This window comes from Triticum aestivum, chromosome 1A, assembly GCF_018294505.1.
Source record: "Triticum aestivum cultivar Chinese Spring chromosome 1A, IWGSC CS RefSeq v2.1, whole genome shotgun sequence".
Classification (NCBI taxonomy): domain Eukaryota; kingdom Viridiplantae; phylum Streptophyta; class Magnoliopsida; order Poales; family Poaceae; genus Triticum; species Triticum aestivum.
The window spans coordinates 465,598,655-465,621,547 of record NC_057794.1 but is presented as its reverse complement, the minus strand read 5'-3'; the positions used below and the strand labels follow the sequence as shown (position 1 = coordinate 465,621,547).

The 22,893-nt window shown below is 50.0% G+C and overlaps 1 protein-coding gene across 1 annotated transcript; it reads right to left on the bottom strand.

Annotated features, from left to right (window-relative positions):
- Nucleotides 1–364: 364 nt before the first annotated feature.
- Nucleotides 365–2,339, bottom strand: LOC123057086 (amidophosphoribosyltransferase, chloroplastic). Its single transcript, XM_044480240.1, has one exon. It carries the CDS (start codon nucleotides 2,228–2,230, stop codon nucleotides 587–589), a length of 1,644 nt encoding a protein of 547 aa, XP_044336175.1. The 5' UTR covers nucleotides 2,231–2,339; the 3' UTR covers nucleotides 365–586.
- Between the last annotated feature and the right edge of the window lie 20,554 nt (nucleotides 2,340–22,893).

Here is a 22,893-nt window from a genome sequence, read left to right as displayed (position 1 = left end):
TGGGCGCATAGCGATAACTGCAAGTACCGAAGCATATAGAAAACTTGACTGAACAAAATAGATTCATCCATCCTGAATTCTTGACTCTTGGGTTTTAGCACCGACTTTGCAGTTCAAAGTCGTAGCTGAATATTCAGAAAAGTTTAGATGAGTCGTAGCTGAATATTTAGATAAGTTTAGAAAAGTTTAGTTGTCGCTTTCGCGACCCGTTTCAGAAAAGTTTGCTGAAAGTGTTCCACGTGCTTGCTTGGCAATTTAGATAGATGCCTTTAACTGGGTGTTTCACAAGGTGGATTCAGTGTTGGCAAACTTTGGCCATCTTCGTCAGGCCTGCCCAGTCATGCTTTCCCGGGGGTTGGAGAGGTTTAATCGAACGTCAACCATTGCAGCAACTTAACTTCTGCACCAGGGATAGAATTCATGGCCAAATGATGTTGCAGGCATACAAAATTCGCAAGCATGCCCAGGTTTCAGTCGAGCAATGGAGGGGCTCCGGCTCCCTCATTGATGATCTAAGAAAATTCGCAAGCAGAATAACTAACGTTACAGCTGATGCAGAGGAGCTGGGCAGAGCAGAGCTCACCGGTCACTCCTCCTCCTCGAACTCGGCCGCCGGCTCGGGGAGCGTGGGCAGCACGGGGTACTTGCGCGAGAAGCATGCGTCGCAGTAGTCGCCGGCCTCCTCGCCGTAGATGCCGTGCAGCTTGTCCAGCGAGAGGAAGGCGAGGGAGTCGCTGCCGATCTCGCGGCGCACGCCCTCCAGGTCCATCCGGTTCGAGATGAGCTCCCCGTCGCTCGGCGTGTCGATGCCGTACAGGCACGACCCCACCACCGGCGGGCTGGCGATGCGCATGTGCACCTCGCGCGCGCCGGCGTCGCGGAGCAGCCGCACGATCTTGCTCGACGTGGTGCCGCGGACCAGGGAGTCGTCCACCACCACCACGCTCTTGCCGCGGATCACGCCGCGCACGGGCGCCAACTTGAGCTTCACGGCCAGGTCCCGGATCGCCTGCGTCGGCTGGATGAAGCTGCGCCCGCTGTAGTGCCACCGGATCAGGCCCTGCTGGAACTCCAGCCCCGACTCGCGCGAGAAGCCCAGCGCGGCGTAGAAGCCAGAGTCGGGAACAGGGATGACCACGTCGGCGCCCGGCGCCGGGGACTCCTCCGCGAGGGCGCGGCCGAAGGCGGTGCGGCGCTCGTGGACGTCGTGCGAGAAGACGACCGAGTTGGGGAGGGAGAAGTAGATGTGCTCGAAGACGCAGGCCCGGCGGGGCAGGCGCGGGACGAGGCAGGCCGAGGAGACGGACATGTCGCGGCGGTCGACCATGACCACCTCCCCGGGCTCCACCTCGCGCTCGTAGGCGGCGTCGATGAGGTCCAGCGCGCAGGTCTCGGACGCGAAGGCGACGGCGCCGTTGGGGAGGCGGCCGAGCACCAGCGGGCGGAACCCGTGCGGGTCGCGCACGGCGAACAGCTTGTCGGCCGTGAGGAAGAGCAGCGAGTAGGCCCCCGCGAGGCGCTCGCAGGCGTCGCAGATGCGCGCCAGCAGCGGTCGCGAGAGCGACGTGGAGATGAGGTGGAGGATGACCTCCGTGTCGGAGGTGGTGTTGAAGATGGAGCCGCGCGCCTCCAGCTTGCTCCGCAGCGCCTGGTAGTTGACGAGGTTGCCGTTGTGCGCCACGGCGACCTGACCGAACCTGTAGCCCGCCAGGAACGGCTGCACGTTCCGCAGGGACGCGGCGGCGCCGGCGGTGGAGTAGCGCACGTGCCCGATGGCGGCGGGGCCGGGGAGCGAGGCGAGCCTGGACGGGTCGCCGAACACGTCGGCGACGAGCCCCAGCCCGGTCACCGACTTGAGCTTGCCGTCGCCCCCGGCGGCGACGATCCCGGCGCCCTCCTCCCCGCGGTGCTGCAGTTTCTGCAGGCCCAGGTAGCAGAGCGAGGAGGCGTCCGGGTGGCCCACGACCCCCACCAGGCCGCACTCCTCGCGCGGGTGGTCGTCGGATTCGTCGTCCGCCCCGTAGGAGAACGGGGTCACGCGGTCCGGCAGGAGCGCCGCCCCGGCTGGCGGCGAAAGGCGGCGGCGCAGAGCGAGTGGGGACGGATTGGGGGCGTGCCTGAGCCGCTGCTGGTGGTGGTGGTGGCTGTGGCGCTTGGAGCCGGAGGTGGCGTGGCGGTGATGGAGGAGGCGCGACGTGGACGGGGCGGTGGCGGCGGCGGCCATTCCCATTCTTGGGCGGCTGATGGGGGGAGGGGATTGCTGGCGGCGGCGGCGGCGGCGGCGGCGAGGGCTTTGGGGGGATGCCCCTCCGAGTGCGGGTCAAGGGGCGGGATTTTAAAGGGGTTTGGTCGGCTCGTGTCCGCCGTAGGATGCGATGTACAACCTGATACTGAGTGGTGGGGACTGAGGTGTCGAGTATCGAGCACTCGAGAGCGTTGGAGTTGGACCAGTGAAGCAATCGCGGGTCAAGTGGCGCCGTATGGTCCATTTTCTAATTCATCCACTTGAGGACCAAGTTTCTTTTTTGCTTTGTTCTTTTTGAGAATAAATAAATATACCACTCTTTTATTCACCACAAAATATTGTTAAAGAGAGTTTTTCAGATGCAAACCGGAGTTACATTGCACAAAGTAGAATCACCGGAAGAAAAACACAAATGCATATATGAACCGCCCACATTCAACAAATGGCTAACAATGACTAAAGAACAAGACGGAAAATTGCCCCGCCAAAATCCTGATGCTGGTGACTACTACGGTCTATTGTTTGATAGAGAACTCTCTGGACAACCGAAAGACTGTCTGAAGTGAAGAAGATGACCTTATGAAAACCTTCTGGACGAGTGAGAGCAACGGCGTGTCGAAGCGCTAGTGCCTCAGCTAGTTCTAGCATGCTAACCTCCTCAATGCGCTCGTGACATGCCAACAAGCACAATCGCTGTGGTTTCAAATCACCACGCCCACTCCCATCCGTCGCGAATTCTGAAATGGTGCATTATCAACATTTACGAACATTGTGTCTGTTGACAACGGAACCCATCGAGACACCAAAGGGTTTGGGTGGACATGCATATGAGGTTTGACGGTTTTAAAAGCAGTTCTGCACAATCAACTCCACATAAGCAATACTTTTTTCGGCCACACGATGAGGATGTAGGACCGCACCATTGTTCCTGACATCATTCCTCGCCTCCCAAATGTGCCAAATAGTAACCACCAAAGCAGTTGCTTTAACGGGGTGTAGATCTCTGAATAATATCAAAGACCCACTGCTTGATGTTTTAAAAAAAATTCTTGCAACACAAATGGACATGACACCTCTGTTTTCTCCGGCCTCGCCATGCTCATGTGAGGCTGGTTCGCTGTTAGCGTCCTCGTGATCAGAAAACCATAGTCGATCGGTTATCTCAATGCTGCAGTCTGAGATGTTTTATGAAGGAAACAATCCTATGGCGCATGGTCAATGTGGCAGTTGTCATAGACCATGGCAACGAAGTGTATGTCCTTGTGGAGGTGTTGATGGAGCTCCTGATGATATGCATCCCCCGAGTTCCATAGTCTGAACCGGAAGAGGCTGTTTAGGCCAGACGGTGAGGTCGCTGAGATCGGGGGCTTGTCCCGTGTCTCACGCTGAATAGGTGTTAGGCACAGTCGAAGATTGCCATGAGCGTTGGTGGTGAAGGCGACGATGTCGACATAGATTGTGCATATAGGGTGTGCCGGTGGGTTAATGTCGACCCGACCCGCCCTATCAGCAGTAAACGTGAGGGAGCTGAAAATTAGGCTCTCTCCTGGTGGAACGCCGCTAGAAGTAGAAGAAGATTCGATCCAAGATCGATCTCCAGCCAGCGCCGCTCGTGCCTGGTGCGCCAACTGAGGGTGTAAAATACCGTTAGATCCCTAAGTAGGGGTCCAAGCGCAGCTGGAAGTCTTATATCGGAGGCCACACAAAGGGTTTATCTAGGTTCCGGCCTTCGAAGAGTAATACCCTAGATCCCGCTTGCTTTCTTTATCATGGTGGAGGGATACCTCGTGCCAGTGGGTTACAAATGGTGTATAAGATTGCTACTGAGGAGTTTGTCTGTCTGATAATAGATACCCTGGGGGTTGTCCGACCTCCCTTTATATAGACAGGGAGGTCTAGGGTTTGCATGATAGTAGATGCAATCTGGGGCGTCGCCACTGTAACACCCACGATGCGGCAATATCTCCCACGTGTCGGAGCACGACTTAGAGGCATAGCCGCATGATAGGTTTGTCGCAAGAGGGGTAATCTTCACACAATCCCATGTACTGAATAGAAAGGGATAAAGAGTTGGCTTACAATCGCTACTTCAAACAATACATAAATATCATACGTCATCCAGAATACAATCAAGGTCCGACTACGGAACCAAAATAAAGAAAGACAACCCCAAATGCTAGATCCCCGATCGTCCCAACTGGGCTCCACTACTGATCAACTGGAAACGAAATAACACAACGAACACGATCTTCATCTAGCTCCCATTTGAGCTCGGTTGCGCCACCTGCACTAGTATCATCGGCACCTGCAACTGTTTGGAAGTATCTTTGAGTCACGAGGACTCAGCAATCTCACACCTGCGAGATCAAGACTATTTAAGCTTATGAGTAGGAAAGGGTAGTGAGGTGGAGCTGCAGCAAGCACTAGCATATATGGCGGCTAACATACGCAAATAGGAGCGAGAAGAGAAGCAATGCACCGGTCGTGAACTAGGAGTGATCCTGAAACTACTTACGTTCAAACATAACTCCAAAACTGTGTTCACTTCCCGGACTCCGCCGGAAAGAGACCATCACGGCTACACACGCGGTTGATGCATTATAATTAAGTTAAGTGCCAAGTTCTCTACAACCGGATATTAACAAATTCCCATCTGCCACATAACCGCGGGCACGACTTTCGAAAGTTTAAACCCTACAGGGGTGTCCCAACTTAGCCCATCACAAGCTCTCACGGTCAACGAAGGATATTCCTTCTCCCAGGAAGACCCGATCAGACTCGGAATCCCGGTTACAAGACATTTAGACAATGGTAAAACAAGACCAGCAAGACCACCCGATGCGCCGACATCCCGATAGGAGCTGCACATATCTCGTTCTCAGGTCAACACCGGATAAGCTAAGCGTACAGGTACCAACATAACCCAAGTTGCCAAGGGACGGTCCCGCACGGTGCTCTGGTTCGGACCAACACTTAGACAAGCAGTAGCCCGGGGGGTTTAAAATAAGATGACCCTCGGGAGAGCGACTCCCAAGGGAAAAGTAGGTGGTGGTGAGGCAAATGGTAAAACCAAGGTTGGGCCTTGCTGGAGGAGTTTTATTCAAAGAGAACTGTCAAGGGGTCTCCATAACACCCAACCGTGTAAGGAACGCAAAATCAAGGAACATAACACCGCTATGACGGAAACTAGGGCGGCAAGAGTGGAACAAAACACCAGGCATAAGGCCGAGCCTTCCACCCTTTACCAAGTATATAGATGCATTGATTAAAATAAGAGATATTGTGATATCCCAACATAACCATACAACATGGAACAAACTTAATCTTCACCTGCAACTAGCAACGCTATAAGAGGGGCTAAGAAAAGCGGTAACATAGCCAAACAACGGTTTGCTAGGAAAGGTGGATTAGAGGCTTGACATGCAAAATGGGAGGCATGATATAGCAAGTGTGTTACGGCATATCTCTCTCAAGGTAGTTTTGGTGATTGATGACAACATGTTTGCGGACTAATCTTGTGCTTTGAATAATTCACAGATTCTCCCTTGGCACGAGACGCCTTCTTCTCCTCGGAGTGTATTTCAAGACGATGTAGCTCTTTCGTTTCTTTCTCGGTGGACTAGTTGCATAGAGGGCACCGCACTATCAAGAGGGGGTCCGCTGGGGTTTTGCATGGGTGGAATCATCACGTACACATCAGCTTCTCACCCTCCGAGCATTTCCTGTCCATTGAAGAGATCTCTCCTCTCTTCCTTGTCCTGTTTGGGTCTAAGCGGTAGTACCGCGCACCCAGCGGTAGTACTGCTGAGGAGCCAAGCGGCAGTACCGCTCCACAGCGGTAGTACCGCCGTGGCTCCACAGCAGTCGTACCGCTGGGGGCCTGGCACCTCCGCCTTATCCTCAGCATCTTTGAGAGATTCCTTCTATCTCTCTCTCGCACCCCAGCGGTAGTACCACACTGCCTGCGGTACTACGGTCGAAGGGTCACAAGCGGTAGTACCGCTCCACAACGGTACTACCACCCTTGACCCTACTGCCGTAGTACCGTTGGGCAGTCTGGCTCCTACCGCCTCGATTCGAGAGGTCTTTTTCTCGTGTCGGGTTTTGCGGCACTAGTCACGGTTGTAGTGGCGGTAGTACCGCTCCAGGAGCGGTAGTACCGCCCTACCACCGCGGTCGTACCGCATTTGGGTCCGTTCCCTACTAGTCTCCTCAGCGCGGCAGTACCGCTGGCTGGCGCGGCAGTATCGTTGTCTTGGCGGTAGTACCGCCCCCTCTCAGCGGTAGTACCGCCCTGTGCGGGGCTGGTTGGCGGGGGGCAACGGGATTGTTGCCCCCACTATAAAAGGGAGTCCCCTTCTTCCTTCTCACCTACCTCTTCCTCCCCCAAGCTCCATTTATTGCTCAAGCTCCATTAACTACTCCAAGCTCCATTTTCGCCCGATCTATCTCTCTAGCCAATCAAACTTGTTGTTTGGCTCGGGAGTGGTTGAGAAGGCCCCGATCTACACTTCCACCAAGGGATTTTTGATTCCCCCACTCATCCCTAGCGGATCTTGTTACTCTTGGGTGTTTGAGCACCCTAGACGGTTGAGGTCACCTCAGAGCCATATTCCATTGTGGTGAAGCTTCGTGGTCTTGTTGGGAGCCTCCGATTAAGTTGTGGAGATTGCCCCAACCTTGTTTGTAAAGGTTCGGTCGCCGCCTTCAAGGGCACCAATAGTGGAATCACGGCATCTCGCATTATGTGAGGGCGTGAGGAGAATACGATGGCCCTAGTGGCTTCTTGGGGAGCATTGTGCCTCCACACCGCTCCAAGGGAGACGTACTTCCCCTCAAAAGGAAGGAACTTTGGTAACACATCCTCGTCTTCACCGGATCCACTCTTGGTTATCTCTTACCTTTACTTGTGCAAGCTCTTTAGTGTTTCTTCCCTTGCTTGCTTGTATGCTTGTTGTCATTGCATCATATAGGTTGCTCACCTAGTTGCACATCTAGACAACCTACTTTGATGCAAAGTTTAATTTGGTAAAGAAAAGCTAAAAATTGGTAGTTGTCTATTCACCCCCCTCTAGTCAACCATATCGATCCTTTCAATTGGTATCAGAGCTTCGTCTCTTTATTAAGGACTTTACCATCCAAAGAGTATGGTTGATACCGTAGACGGTGTGGAGGAACACTCCGGTGTGAATCCGATCTCGTCTACGGGAGATGGGGGAACTTCGGTCTCTCGTGAGGAGTTCAATGTGGCCTTGGAGACATTGAAAACCTTCATGACGACCGAAGTTGAAAGCATGTTCACTAAATTTCTTAAGGGGCTTAAACTATCCACCGCACCGTTGAAAGTGGGTGATCCTGCCAACAAGGTGACGGATGCTATCCCCGACAAGGGGGAAGCTAGTAGTGAAAAGGCTCCTTCTTCTAGTGGCAAGAATGGCACCGGCATCTTTGCCCATGTGGAACCACCACTTGTTTATGGTGGACCGGTTCCTTCCACTCATTTGAATCATGCCGGTCCTCCCCCTAAGATTGTGAAAAATGAGGATTTTGATTCTTGGGTTCACCGCTTTAAACGTCATTTAAATCATGTGAAAACTAACCTTTGGAGAATCATTGAAGAAGGTTTCTATCCACATGATCCAAGCAACTTCACTCCTCGAGAAGCCGCGGACAATCAATTCAATGAGAATGCTCTCTTCATCATTCAAGATGCAATTCCACCTGAAGACCTACCTCATCTTCGTCCCTTCGCCTTGGCTAAAGATGCATGGCATTGTGTCGTGTCTCTCTACCGGGGAAGCGCAAGCATTCAACGCTCCAACTATGAAGTGGTACAAGATGAGGCCGACGAGTTTGCAATGAAGGAAGATGAAGAACCTCGTGAGCTTTATCGGAGAGTAACCAAACTCACGGTCTCACTACAAGATCAGGGGAGCAAGGACACAGATGACAATTGGATCAAGCGCAAATTCCTCAAGGCAATGATGCCCTACCACAAGGCCATTTCCTCCGTCATTCTTCAAAGACCGGACTTCCACACTTTGACCTCAAGCGAAGTATTGGATGAGTTTGTGGCCATGAACATTTTGGACAAGACCGCCGACAATGCGGTGCTCCATTCTCAACGGGCAAAGAAGCCTAACCTTGCATTGAAGGCCAAGCTCACCATGGAAGAAGAAGAAGAGGAAGAAGAGGAGAGCAACCCCGAAGATACGAAGTATGCGTATCATGAACACATGGCACTTGCTTCAAGGAAATTTTGGAGCAAGAAAAACTCGAGGCCCAACTTTAGCAAAAACAACTCAAGTGGCACAAGGGGCAAGCAACGTGTAAGGACGTGCTACAATTGCGGCAACGTGCATCATTTCGTTGCGGAATGCCCGTATGAGAAGAGGGAAGATAATGGTGGCAAACTCATCTGAAAGGACAAGGCCAAGTCGTTCCCCAACAAGAACAACTTCACCAAGAAGACTCCTCCCAAGGCTTTGGTTGTGCAAGAAGAGTACAATGAGGATGATGACGATGATGAAGATGATGAGTCGGTTGCCATGGCCTCCGTTGCCATTGCAACAACGTCACGGGTGTCTCTCTTAGACTCACCCAACGAGAGCATCACCGCCAAGTGCCTCATGGCTAAAGCCACCAACAAGGTAACCTCCAACATCAAAACTACCATCATTAATCATCCTTCCCAAATGGATAGCATTAATGAACCTGAGGGAGCTAATATGGATGCTAACGAGTTTGAGGCCTTTATGGGCAAACTCAAGGGAAAATCCAAGAAGCACTTTGTTGCTCTCTTGGAATAACTTAGTGAGGCCAATGACATGATCGAGGCCCACGAAGACACCATCTCTAAGATGGAAGGGCATAGTCGTGACTATGCCAATGAGATTTCAGATCTTTCTAATGCTCTTGAGGAAGAGCTTGGTCTTCGTTTGGCTCTTGAGGAGTCACACAACATTGATCATGCTAAGTTAAAGAAAGATTATGATCATGCCCTCATTGTTTCGCGTGTGCTAAATTCCGAGAAGGACAAACTCGGGGTTGATCTTGCTAGACTCAAAGAGGAGTTTGATATACTTGACAAGGCCCACAAGGCCTTGAAGGGTATTCACGCTAGTCTCAAGGAGTCTCATGATCAACTCCAAGTGAAGCTAACTAAGGAGAAAGCAACTTTTCCTCATATGGTTTTAATTGATAATGCAAATGCTACTAACCCGTGTTGTGAGCATATACATCTTGTTGAGGAAAATGCTAAGTTGAAGGAGCAACTTGAGAGAGGTCTTGCGACTTGCATACAAGGCAAGAAGAACCTCAATGATCTCTTGATCAACCAAAAGGGAGGTGTGGCCAAGGAAGGGGTTGGGTACGTGCCCGACTCCAAGAACAAGAAGAAGAATGACAAGACCAAACGACCTCCTCCCCTCATGCAAACCTTTGTGAGGGAGGGAGAGAGTGCCCCCGAGGAGAAGAAGAAGAACAATGTCAAGAAGGGAAATGTCACCCCTCCCAACAAAGCCGGCGATTTTAATCCTTCTTATGTGTTATGCCGTGCTAGTGATGGGCATGTTTATGCCAAATTTGTTGGTTCTCTTCATGAGTACATTGAATGGTCTATTTGGGTTCCTAAGACCCTTGTTACTAACATCAAAGGACCCATTACAAATGGGTACCTAAAACCAATCATTGATCTCTTGTAGGTGTTTGCTTCCGGTGGTGGATCATGGTTGCTCGATAGCGGAGCTACAAATCATATGACTGGAAGCAAGGACTTGGTGGTGGACGTGCACAAAGTTCCATATATGCCCACCAATGTCGAGTGGGGTGACGCCTCATCCTCTAAGGTATTGGGACTTGGCAAGGTGGTCATCTCTCATGATCTCACGATCGAGAAGGTCATGCTTGTTGAGTCCCTTGCATACAATTTACTTTCCGTTCGTCAACTTGCAATCATGGGCTTTGCCACTTTCTTTGATATCAATATCGTGGCCCTCTTGTGGAGCAAGACTCTTAAAGTAGCTTTTGTTGGGCATGTCGAGAACGGTCTATATGTGATTAACTTTTCGGAGCGACCCACTAAGACCGCGACATGCCTAATGGCTAAAGTTGATGTGGGATGGCTTTGGCATCGCCGTTTAGCCCATGTCAATATGAGATCTTTGCAAAGTCTCCTCAAGGGGGACCATGTCCGTGGACTAAAGAATGTTAGTTTTGTTAAAGATCGTGCTTGCAGTGCCTGTATCGAAGGAAAGCTACATGAGAAGGCTCATCCTCCCACAACTATCATTTATTCAAAGAGGCCCTTGGAGCTCCTTCACATGGATCTTTTTGGGCCCCCATCCTACGATAGTCTTGGAGGTAGGAAGTATTGCTTGGTGATTGTGGATGACTACTCAAGGTACATGTGGGTGTATTTCTTCAAGAGGAAGAGCGAGACCTAACAAACCGTCATCGACTTTGCAAATGAAGCACAATGTCAACACAATGCAAAGATCTTGACAATAAGAAGTGACAACGGCATCGAGTTCAAGAACTACACCTTGGATGAATTTCTTAGTGATGAGGGAATCAAGCATCAATATTCCGCACCATACACCCCTCAACAAAACGGTGTTGCGGAGAGGAAGAACCGGACGTTGATGGATGCGGCAAGGACCATGATGGCGGAGTTCAAGTCTCCGTACAACTTTTGGGCCGAAGCCATCAACACCGCGTGTCATGCATCCAATCGGTTCTACCTCCGCAAGGGCTTGAACAAGACTCCATATGAGATACTCACCGGTAACAAGCCCAACCTCAAGTACTTCCGGGTATTCGGGTGTAAGTGTTTCATTCTCAAGAAAGGTGTTCGGTTGTCTAAATTTGAGGCTAGAGCTTATGAGGGCATATTTGTTGGTTATGCTACAAACTCTCATGCTTACCGTGTCCTCAATAAATCCACGGGACTTATTGAGGAGACGTGTAACGTGGAGTTTGATGAGAATAACGGCTCCCAAGTGGAGCAAAGTGGCACTTGTGATGTAGGTGATGAAATTCCTCCTTAAGCCATAAGAAGAATGGGGGTTGGTTTCATCCTACCCATTGAGGAACCCCTTATGGCCGAAGGAGAAGGACAATGCTCCACTCAAGTGGAGCCATCACCAACCCAAGGCCCACACGCTTCCGAAGAACAAAGTGAAGGCCCTCAACCTCATGAACAAGACCAAGGGCAAAATCATACTCAAGACGGTGTTGACACACCAAGTGATGCCCAAGGTCAAGTTCTCTCCCCCGAGCAAGTTCAAGATCAAGAACAAGTTCATGACGGTGCTCAAGATGATCAAGTAACCGCTCCTCAACTCAACACCGAGGAGGAATTAGAGCGTCGTGCCGCCAAGGTTGCTTCCAAGCTCTCCACCAAGGATCATCTCATGATGAATGTGCTTGGAAGCTTAAGAAAGGGGGTAAGCACTCGTAGACAATTAGCAAATTATTGTGAGCATCACGCGTTTGTCTCTTGTGTGGAACCCCACAAGGTCTATGAGGCGCTAGAAGATCCGGATTGGCTCAATGCCATGCACGAAGAACTCAACAAATTCGAGCGCAACAAAGTGTGGAGATTGGTGCCAAGGCCAACGGGGAACCACAATGTCATTGGAACCAAGTGGATATTCAAGAACAAGCAAGATGCCCATGGGATTATCATTCGCAACAAGGCTCGTTTGGTAGCACAAGGCTACTCCCAAGTCGAGGGTATCGACTACGGTGAAACCTTTGCTCCCGTTGCTCGTCTTGAATCCATTCGCATGTTGATTGCATATGCTTCTCATCATAACTTTAAGTTACAACAAATGGATGTGAAGAGTGCTTTTCTTAATGGTCCCATTAATGAATTGGTTTACGTCAAGCAACCCCCCGGGTTCGAGGATCCCTACTTTCCCGATCATGTGTATCAACTCGATAAGGCACTCTATGGCCTTAAACAAGCCCCACGTGCGTGGTATGACCACCTTACCGAGTTGTTACAAGACCGTGGTTTTGAAGTTGGGCTAATCGACCCCACTCTTTTTACTAAGAAGGTCAAAGGGGAGTTGTTTGTGTGCCAATTATATGTTGATGATATTATCTTTGGTTCTCCTAACAAAGCTTTCAATGAGGAATTTGCCGCTCTCATGACCTCAAAGTTCGAGATGTCCTCCATGGGAGAGTTGAAGTTCTTTCTAGGGTTCGAAGTGAAGCAAAGAAGAGAAGGAACCTTCATCAATCAATCCAAATACACTCAAGACATGCTCAAGAGATTCAAGCTAAGTGACGTCAAGCCGGCCTCCACTCCAATGCCCACCAAGTGCCAACTTGACTTAGATCCCAATGGTAAAGTGGTGGATCAAAAGGTATATCGTTCCATGATTGGATCCTTGCTTTACCTTTGTGCATCTAGACCGGACATCATGTTGAGTGTGGGAATTTGTGCACGGTTTCAAGCCGCACCTAAGGAAAGTCACTATGTGGCGGTCAAACGAATCTTTCGATATTTGGCTCATACCCCAAACTTTGGCTTATGGTACCCAAGAGGATCAAACTTCAAGCTTGTAGGGTACTCGGATTCCGATTGGGCGGGAGACAAAGTGGATAGGAAGTCCACTTCCGGAGGGTGCCAATTCCTTGGTTGCTCTTTGGTAAGTTGGTCTTCCAAAAAGCAAAGTTGTGTGTCTCTCTCGTCCACTGAGGCGGAGTATGTTGCCGCCGGTAGTTGTTGTGCACAACTTCTATGGATGAGGCAAACTTTAAAGGATTACGGTGTCACTTGTGACAAAGTGCCTCTTTGGTGTGACAATGAAAGTGCCTTCAAGATTTCTCTCAACCCAGTGCAACACTTTAAGACGAAGCATATTGAGATTCGGTATCACTTCATCCGGGATCACATTAGGCGAGGAGAGATCAAGGTCAACTATGTCAACACTCATGACAACCTTGCAGATATTTTCACGAAGCCCTTGGATGAAGCAAGATTTCGCGAGTTAAGGCATGAGCTAAATATCATTAATTCGAGCAATGTGGCTTGAACCCGTGCACACCCTACCTCGCTCAATTTGTTGTCTAGTTTAGGTGTAGGCATGGACATAGGGGGAGTGTTGTTCTCTCAATGAACCCTCCCTCCCCCCATTATGCATAAATTGATCAAGTCTTTCACTTTAGCCATTGTTGATGGCACTTGTGCTTCAAAGACGAGTTTTGGTCATGGCCCAAGGTTAAAATCTTCGTGGTGCTATACCTTTGACTCAAACATAGGTGGCCTCGGCCACCGCCCTCTTTTGAAGAGGTGTGTCTTGGTTGTTTGCTGGTGTTTTTTTTTGTTGTTTCTCTCTTGTCGTTTTTGTCGTTTCGTCGAGCTAAAGCCATGTTGGTTTAGTTGCCGTGGCGTGCTGGGCGGTACTACCGCTAGTAGTGCGCGGTACTACCGCTCGCAAGCGGTACTACCGCCCCCCAGCATGGTACTACCGCTGGGGGACGAGAACAGGGGGTTAAGTCGGGGTAGGGGGAGGTTTCTTCTCCCCCATACCCATTCACTTCGCCCCTCTTTTCTCTTCCTCTCTCCAGCCTCCACTCGCCATGGGAGGGCTCCGGCGGATCTCCGTCTCCGGGGCGTCCCTCTCCATTTCCTTTGGTGGAGTCGATCCCCACCTCGTCCTCTTGCCATGGATGCCGGTATTGCCCCCGTTCCTTCTTTCGTTTTGTCTCTTTTTCAGTTCTTGTTTCCTAGGGGCAATGGTGGTTGCATCTCTAGATTTTTGGCTAAATCTAGGCTTGAGTTGGTTGGAGAAGGCAACTAGACTATCTCGATTAGAGTTTGGTAGGATTATTTTTGAATTTGGTAGGCCGGTAGTGCCGGATCTGACCACGGTAGTAGGAACCCGCTGTTTCACTGCCTCGTGCTATAAGAAACTACTGTTTCTCCGCCTCAAGCAGTACTGTCGCTCTCTTGGGAGCGGTACTGCCGCTTGACCTAGAGTGGTACTACCGCTTCCTTTGGAGCGGTACTACCGCTTGGGGCGGTACTACTGCGGGTAGGTCACGGTACTACTGCTGCATGCCAATTTACATCATTTTCCTGCCTTACCTTGATCTTTTTGTTGAATTTGTTGGCTTATGCTCGTTCTTTCTGGTTGTTTTGCGTGTTCTTGTGTTTGGCTCCAGGTGATGACCTTTCCGAGCAGCAAGGTCGCCGTATCAACCCCGGGCGTGCCACATCAAAACGCTACCGCACCTCAGAGCCAGCCGGTGGTTCCTCGAGCACCCAACCGCCTCCAGCAAGTGCATCTGCAAGTGTTCCTCCACCTCCTCAGCATTCGAAGCGAGCCGCCAACAAGCCAAAAGGGAAGACTGTGACAGAGATGACCAACAAGGAGTTTTGGGAGAAGCATCGCCGCAACCCCTATACGGTGGACCAAGAACCCACTTTGGTCAACCGCCCGTTCTGGAACCGTTTTCAGTTTGCCATCTACTTTGATGTGATCAAGGCCAAGAAGAATCTTTTTGTTGATGTTCGCTCCATTGACACTGATGCTATGGAGAAGGACCCAGAGTACTTTGGAGAAGCCCTTCAGATGTGCACTCAGTTGAACATTCTCAGGATCATGCAATTCAACAAGGATTTCGATGCGGATTTGGTGGCTCAATTCTATGCCACCGTCCATCTTGGGACGGATTTCGATAGGACTCTGACATGGATGACCAATGGCAAGATGCTTTCTATCAAGTGGCGGGCGTTCATGGAGTTACATGATGTGGTGGATAACGGGCTTGAGACTCCTGTCGGTTTCCGTCCTCACCGCAATGCTACATCCACCCACAAGCAAGCCCTTTGGCCCTACTGCACTATGAAGGTTCACCCAGTAACTGAGAAGAAGACCTATGAGTTGTCTCTGTATCTGGACATTCTTCATTGCATATTCTGTGAGACTCTCTTCCCTCGGATCGGGAATCTAGATATGGTCCACTCTTACCTCGTGGACATGCTCCTTTTCTATCAGCATGAGAAGGAAGCAAGCACTGGAGAGAGCCTGGATATCTCTCCTGTCATGTGGTCTGAACTTCTATCTGCCGTGTCTGAGCGCAAGTGTCCTATCTATGGTCCATTCATCATGAGGCTCATTGAGAGGGCCTGGGCACAGACTTATCCCAGAGTGCTGCTAGAGACTGTAGACTTGATTTCTCATGAGATCAAGCGTCTGAGGAAAAAGGACATTTGGACAGCGCCTCACACAGGGGGTCCATCTGCTACTACTGCCACAGGGGGTCCGTCTGCTGCTGCTGCTGCCATGGGGACCGAGGGTGAGGCTGCTACTGATCCTCATGAGGAGAACTTTGGCCCCTCTAGTGCAGAACCATCATGGGCACAGAAGCTTAAGCGCAAGATGAAGAAGCTTTTCTGCATGGAGTCTCATGGTCAGTACATGACTCATGTGGCGGAGAAGCATGCCAGGACGCGCCACAAGGAGCTCATGCATCAGATGGGAGCAACAGTTGCCAGTGGGTCTGAGGATTAGATCACTGAAGAGGAGGACTGGATTCATCAGAATTTCCACTGGACCGACTCCGATGCCGAGCAGTTCTCGACCCACGATGAAGATGCAGAGATGTGATGTTTGCGATCTTCCTCCTCCCATCACCTGGAGTCGTAGTGTCACTCTATGCCCTTTTTGGTGTCTTGCTGCCAAAGGGGGAGAGAGTGTAGGGATTTGCTTCTTGTGTCGTGCTTTGTGTCGTCTTGTGGTTTCGTGTGTGTTCTCTCGGTGTCCTTCTTTGGTTTGGTTTGGTGTGAGACCTAAGTTCTAGACATATGGTGTGAGACATATGCTCCCTATCGCTACCTTATTACTTATGTCATTCAGAGTACTGTAGGTTATTGTGAAATGCATGCTTGTCCTGTTTATTCACTTCTCTCATACTTCCTGTGCTTAGTATTGTTGGACTATAAAATATAGGGGGAGTGTTGATCCGAATGTGTTTGTCGTGCCATCTCTTGGTGCACACATTCTGGGGGAGCCCGTCTATATTTTGTAGTTCTTAGCTTTCTTCATTTTATTTCTTTTCTTGCGCAAATCCCTTGTTGTCATCAATCCACCAAAAAGGGGGAGATTGTTACGGCATATCTCTCTCAAGGTAGTTTTGGTGATTGATGACAACATGTTTGCGGACTAATCTTGTGCTTTGAATAATTCACAGATTCTCCCTGGCACGAGACGCCTTCTTCCCCTCGGAGTGTATTTCAAGATGGTGTAGCTCTTTCGTTTCTTTCTCGGTGGACTAGTTGCGTAGAGGGCACCATACTATCAAGAGGGGGTCCGCTGGGGTTTTGCATGGGTGGAATCATCACGTACACATCAGCTTCTCACCCTCCGAGCATTTCCTGTCCATTGAAGAGATCTCTCCTCTCTTCCTTGTCCTGTCTGGGTCTAAGCGGTAGTACCGCGCACCCAGCGGTAGTACCGCTGAGGAGCCAAGCGGCAGTACCGCTCCACAGCGGTAGTACCGCCGTGGCTCCACAACAGTAGTACCGCTGGGGGCCTGGCACCTCTGCCTTATCCTCAGCATCTTTGAGAGATTCCTTCTCTCTCGCGCGCGCGCGCCCCAACGGTAGTACCGCACTGCCTGCGGTACTACGGCCGAAGGGTCACAAGCGGTAGTACCGCTCCACAGCGGTACTACCGCCCTTGACCCCACTGCCGTAGTACCGTTGGGCAGTCTGGCTCCTACCGCCTCGATTCGAGAGGTCTTTTTCTCATGTCGGGTTTTGCGGCACTAGTCACGGTTGTAGTGGCGGTAGTACCGTTCCAGGAGCAGTAGTACCGCCCTACCACCGCGGTAGTACCGCATTTGGGTCCGTTCCCTACTAGTCTCCTCAGCGCGGCAGTACCGCTGGCTGGCGCGGCAGTATCGTTGTCTTGGCGGTAGTACCGCCCCCTCTTAGTGGTATTACCGCCCTGTGCAGGGCTGGTTGGTGGGGGGCAACGGGATTGTTGCCCCCGCTATAAAAGGGAGTCCCCTTCTTCCTTCTCACCTACCTCTTCCTCCCCCAAGCTCCATTTATTGCTCAAGCTCCATTAAATACTCCAAGCTCCATTTTCGCCCGATCTATCTCTCTAGCCAATCAAACTTGTTGTTTGGCTCGGGAGTGGTTGAGAAGGCCCTAATCTACACTTCCACCAAGGGATTTTCGATTCCCCCACTCATCCCTAGCGGATCTTGTTACTCTTGGGTGTTTGAGCACCCTAGATGGTTGAGATCACCTCGGAGCCATATTCCATTGTGGTGAAGCTTCGTGGTCTTGTTGGGAGCCTCCGATTAAGTTGCGGAGATTGCCCCAACCTTGTTTGTAAAGGTTCGGTCGCCGCCTTCAAGGTCACCAATAGTGGAATCACGGCATCTCGCATTGTGTGGGGGCATGAGGAGAATACGGTGGCCCTAGTGGCTTCTTGGGGAGCATTGTGCCTCCACACCGCTCCAACGGAGACGTACTTCCCCTCAAAAGGAAGGAACTTCGGTAACACATCCTCGTCTTCACCGGATCCACTCTTGGTTATCTCTTACCTTTACTTGTGCAAGCTCTTTAGTGTTTCTTCCCTTGCTTGCTTGTATGCTTGTTGTCATTGCATCATATAGGTTGCTCACCTAGTTGCACATCTAGACAACCTACTTTGATGCAAAGTTTAATTTGGTAAAGAAAAGCTAAAAATTGGTAGTTGCCTATTCACCCCCCTCTAGTCAACCATATCGATCCTTTCAAAGTGGTAGGTATCGCGGCATAGCAATAGAACGAGCAACTAGCAAGCAAAGATAGAAGTGATTTCGAGGGTATGGTCATCTTGCCTGAGATCCCGCAAGGAAGAAGAACGAGTCCATGAAGAAGACAAACGGACGTAGTCGAACGGATCCTCACAAACGCGACGTTATCGGAACTAACCCAAAGAAGCAACACCAGAAAGAAGCAAACAACATAGTAAACAACCACCATATAAGCATGGCATGATGCACAACCAAGTATGATGCATGTCCGGATTAATGAGGCATGGCATGGCAAAGTGCACAAGCCAAACTACAAATTTAGTGGAGCTCAATATGCAACGAGTTGCATATTGACGGAACACCACATGTCTTATTTAGTTCTCTCTCGTTTAGGTACCCAAAAATATTAAAAGTTGTTAAACATGGCAAGAGATGAAGCATAATAAAACTACCTAACTCGGCAAGTTTAAATGAGGCCGGAAACAACAAGCAACAAGTCCAAAATACCTCATGTGCATATATTAGGTTTGGTACTGTTCTGCCCTAAATCATATTTTAGGGTTGTTAAACATGCAAGAAGAGTGCACCATGTTAAACTGGCGTTTTTCTACCCCACTTACATAGCTCACGAAGGTAATGAAATTATCCGAGCAGCTTGCAAATGGAGTCCTGAACTAGCCGCAGCTTGTGAAGTATGGAAGGCGATCAAATTCTTTTACTTTTTTTATCATGTGGGAGTTAGAATTAATTCCTGTTTACTTACTTTTATCCATGTGGGGGGGGGGGGAAGAGGCGTCTATATTCAGCTACAAAGTTTATTTTGTATACTGCTGGTGATCCGGGCTGTTTCCCTCTCGACGATGAAGCTTATCCCCCATCGTCTCACTGGCCGACCTTGACCCCTGTTATTTTTGGGTCATATCTAGTATTCAGAGTTTGCCTCGATTTGGTACCGCTCGCGCAGCCCGCACCAAAACAGTGCTTTACCCCTAGATGTCCAGTCAACTGCTGTGCCTCAACGCATTTCGGGGAGAACTAGCTAGCTCTGGGTTTGAGTGGCATCCCACTCGAGAAAAGAGGGCGCTCCAAAGGCAGAAATAGAACTCGCCAACAGAGCTCCAAAAATTGGGTATTAACTAAGACTTCAATTTTTTTTAATATTTGTTTGAAGTCATGATCTGAACGAGTCGCACATACACCCTAGCACATGTTCCTCGACGCTGAGGGCATCCTTTAAGCGCGGCCGTTTTTCGAGCCCCATAATAGGTTAGATCGCGCCAATATCAATTCTTTTTATTCCAAGGCGAAGATTGAATCACTTAGCCAACATCCAGAAGCTATTGGCACTTTGTTGAATCGAAATAAAGAATACCACTCTTTGATGATTTTGTCGACATCCAACTGTTCTCGAATTGGTTTATTCAAGGCTTAAGAATAAGAAAGAAGAATCTTATGGAAATAGCATGGAATAAGGTTTGATCCTATTCATGGGGATTCCGTAAATATCCCATTTCAAAAATCGAAACAATCGGGACTTTTCGGAGATTGGATGCAGTTACTAATTCATGATCTGGCATGTACAGCCTTTTCCCGCTAGGATCGAAAATCCTGTATTTTCCATATCCATACGATCGAGTCCTTAGGTTTCCGAAATAGTGTAATGGAAAAAGAAGTGCTTCGAATCATTGCTATTTGACTCGGACCTGTTCTGAAAAAGTCGAGGGCAAGTTACCTTATATTTATAACGCTTTGGTAGTCCAGAGTATAGACACTGCCGATAAGCAAATTAATGTGACTTGTGAGGTACAACAATTATTAGGAAATAATCGTAAAGTTTATTAGATTTGGAGCTACGGTTAATTAGTTATGAATTAAAGCATTTTAACATGGCATAGGAGCAAATTTAACCAAACAACATTTTAAACATGTCAAACATTCATGAAAGTTGCAAATTATTAATCTACACAAAATTCTAAGCATTTTTCATATATAATGTTTTACATATGATGCACGGTTGTTGAGTTTTAATATGCATGGAGTATGAGGTTTTTCTGCAAAACTGAAAATCCTAGAATAAAAGATTAAAAACGCAGCACAGGAAAAAAATACTGTGGGCCGAAACTGGCAGGCCCAACTGCACAGGGGAAGGTGGGCGACTGCTCACTACTGGGCCAAGCCCAAGTCGGTGGAGAGGGGAGAGACCGGTAGGCTTCGGCTGGGCCTTGAGGCGCTGCAAGAGGAGGCCCACGCACGGTCAACGCGAGCGCTCGGGCAGCGCAGCTCGATGCAGAAAAGTACTCGCTCATCTTCAGCGCAGAGGAAGCAGGGGCGCGGCGGCTGGGAGCCAAACTCCGGCGAGCGGGGCAAAGGGGCGGCAAGACGAGGGACTTGGCGACAGCGGCGGACTACAGGTGCGGCGGCCTGGAGCGGCACCGATCCAGTCATCGCAGCGGGCGTTGGAGTGGCGGGGCTCGATCCAGAAGAGGCGCGCCCTCTGCTCGACAGGAAGTGACGGCGGTAGCAAAAACTGGCAGCGGGCTTGACGCGAGAGGAACCGGGCAGCATGGCGGCGGCGCTCCTCGAGGAAGGGTCATGCGGCGAAGAACTCCGGTGAAGAAAGGGAACGGGGCGGCTACGCCGTTGCGGGTGACGAACTTGGCGACAGGGACGATGTGGGGACGGCCTGATCCGGGCGGCGACTCTGCGAGGGACTTGGCGCGGGCTTCGGCAGGGACACAGGGTCGAAGATGAAGGCACGAGCGAGCGAGGATCGAGCTCGTGCATCCATGACGTCCTGCGGGGCAAAGACAACATAGAGAAATTTGAGCGACAGAGAGAGAGAGAACTCGAGGAAGAGGGAAGGAAGCAAGGGCACAGCCTTGGTTCGGGAGGAGCTCGTCTCCATGGATGGAGGAAGCGAGGAGGCACGAATCAAGGGAGATGGTCGGAGGCGGGAGAGGATCTGGATCAGGTGCGGCTTCGGTTGGTCTGATGCTGCAAACAAGGGAAGGAGAGAGGCTGGCTGCAGGCTTGGATCCCGAGGGGGATTTGGTGGAGTGGCGGCGGCTGCGGGATGGAATGGAATAGATGGATTGGACAGGTAGGGGCTAGGGTTTAGACTGTTATAAATAGCACGTGGGTTTTTGGTTAGGGGCTAAATAGGACCCTCCGATCTTAATCGGACGGTCCCGAATAAATAGGCTAGAGAGTCCAAATGAGAAACCGGTGATGTTTTCTAGATGTTTGGGGATGATCCGGACCCGTTGGTAATGACAGAGCGGGTCGGGTTCGGGACAACTTTCGGACGCGCGCGCGAGGAGGGCCGCGGGATGACGAGAGAGGTTAGATTGGACCTAGCGGTAGGTAGTGGACTGTGCAGAAAGCCTTGGGCTGAGAGAAGAGAAGAGAGAGAGAGAGGCCCGACGACTGTTTCTGGAGGCCGAAAACGTCCGACGATAGACCGGTGCTACCTCTTGAGCACTGCGTTGGTTTTCCCTTGAAGAGGAAAGGGTGATGCAGCAAAGTAGCGTAAGTATTTCCCTCGGTTTTTGAGAACCAAGGTATCAATCCAGTAGGAGGCTACGCGCGAGTCCCTCGCACCTGCACAAAACAAATAAATCCTCGCAACCAACGCGATAAGGGGTTGTCAATCCCTACACAGCCACTTACGAGAGTGAGATCTGATAGATATGATAAGATAATATTTTTGGTATTTTTATGATAAAGATGCAAAGCAAAGTAAAAGCAAAGTAAAAAAGCAAAGGAAATAACTAACTATTGGAAGATTAATATGATGAAGATAGACCCGGGGGCCATAGGTTTCACTAGTGGCTTATCTCAAGAGCATAAGTATTTTACGGTGGGTGAACGAATTACTATTGTGAAATTGACAGAATTGAGCATAGTTATGAGAATATCTAGGTATGATCATGTATACAGGCATCACGTCCGAGACAAGTAGACCGGCTCCTGTCTGCATCTACTACTATTACTCCACTGATCGACCGCTATCCAGCATGCATCTAGAGTATTAAGTTCATGAAAAACAGAGTAACGCCTTAAGCAAGATGACATGATGTAGAGGGATAAACTCATGCAATATGATGAAAACCCCATCTTGTTATCCTCGATGGCAACAATACAATACGTGCCTTGATGCCCCTACTGTCACTGGGAAAGGACACTGCAAGATTGAACCCAAAGCTAAGCACTTCTCCCATTGCAAGAAAGATCAATCTAGTAGGCCAAAACAAACTCATAATTCAAAGAGACTTGCAAAGATAACCAATCATACATAAAAGAATTCAGAGAAGATTCAAATATTGTTCATAGATAGACTTGATCATAAACCCACAATTCATCGATCTCAACAAACACACCGCAAAAAGAAGATTACATCAAATAGATCTCCACAAGAGAGGGGGAGAACATTGTATTGAGATCCAAAAAGAGAGAAGAAGCCATCTAGCTAATAACTATGGACCCGTAGGTCTGAGGTAAACTACTCACACTTCATCGGAGAGGCTATGGTGATGATGTAGAAGCCCTCCGTGATGGATACCCCCTCCCGCGGAGCTCCGAAACATGCCCCAAGATGGGATCTCGTGGATACAGAAAGTTACGGCGGTGGAATTAGGGTTTTGGCTCCGTATCTGATCATTTGGGGGTACGTAGGTATATATAGGAGGAAGGAGTACGTTGGTGGAGCAACAGGGGGCCCACGAGGTGGAGGGCGCGCCTGGGGGGGGGGGGGGTAGGCGCGCCCCCTACCTCATGGCCTCCTCCTTTGTTTCTTGACGTGGGGTCCAAGTCTCCTGGATCATGTTCGGTGAGAAAATCACGTTCCCGAAGGTTTCATTCCGTTTGGACTCCGTTTGATA

Excerpts from the sequence above, each read along its gene's own strand:
- LOC123057086 (XM_044480240.1), bottom strand. The coding sequence starts at position 2,230 with ATGGGAATGGCCGCCGCCGCCACCGCCCCGTCCACGTCGCGCCTCCTC.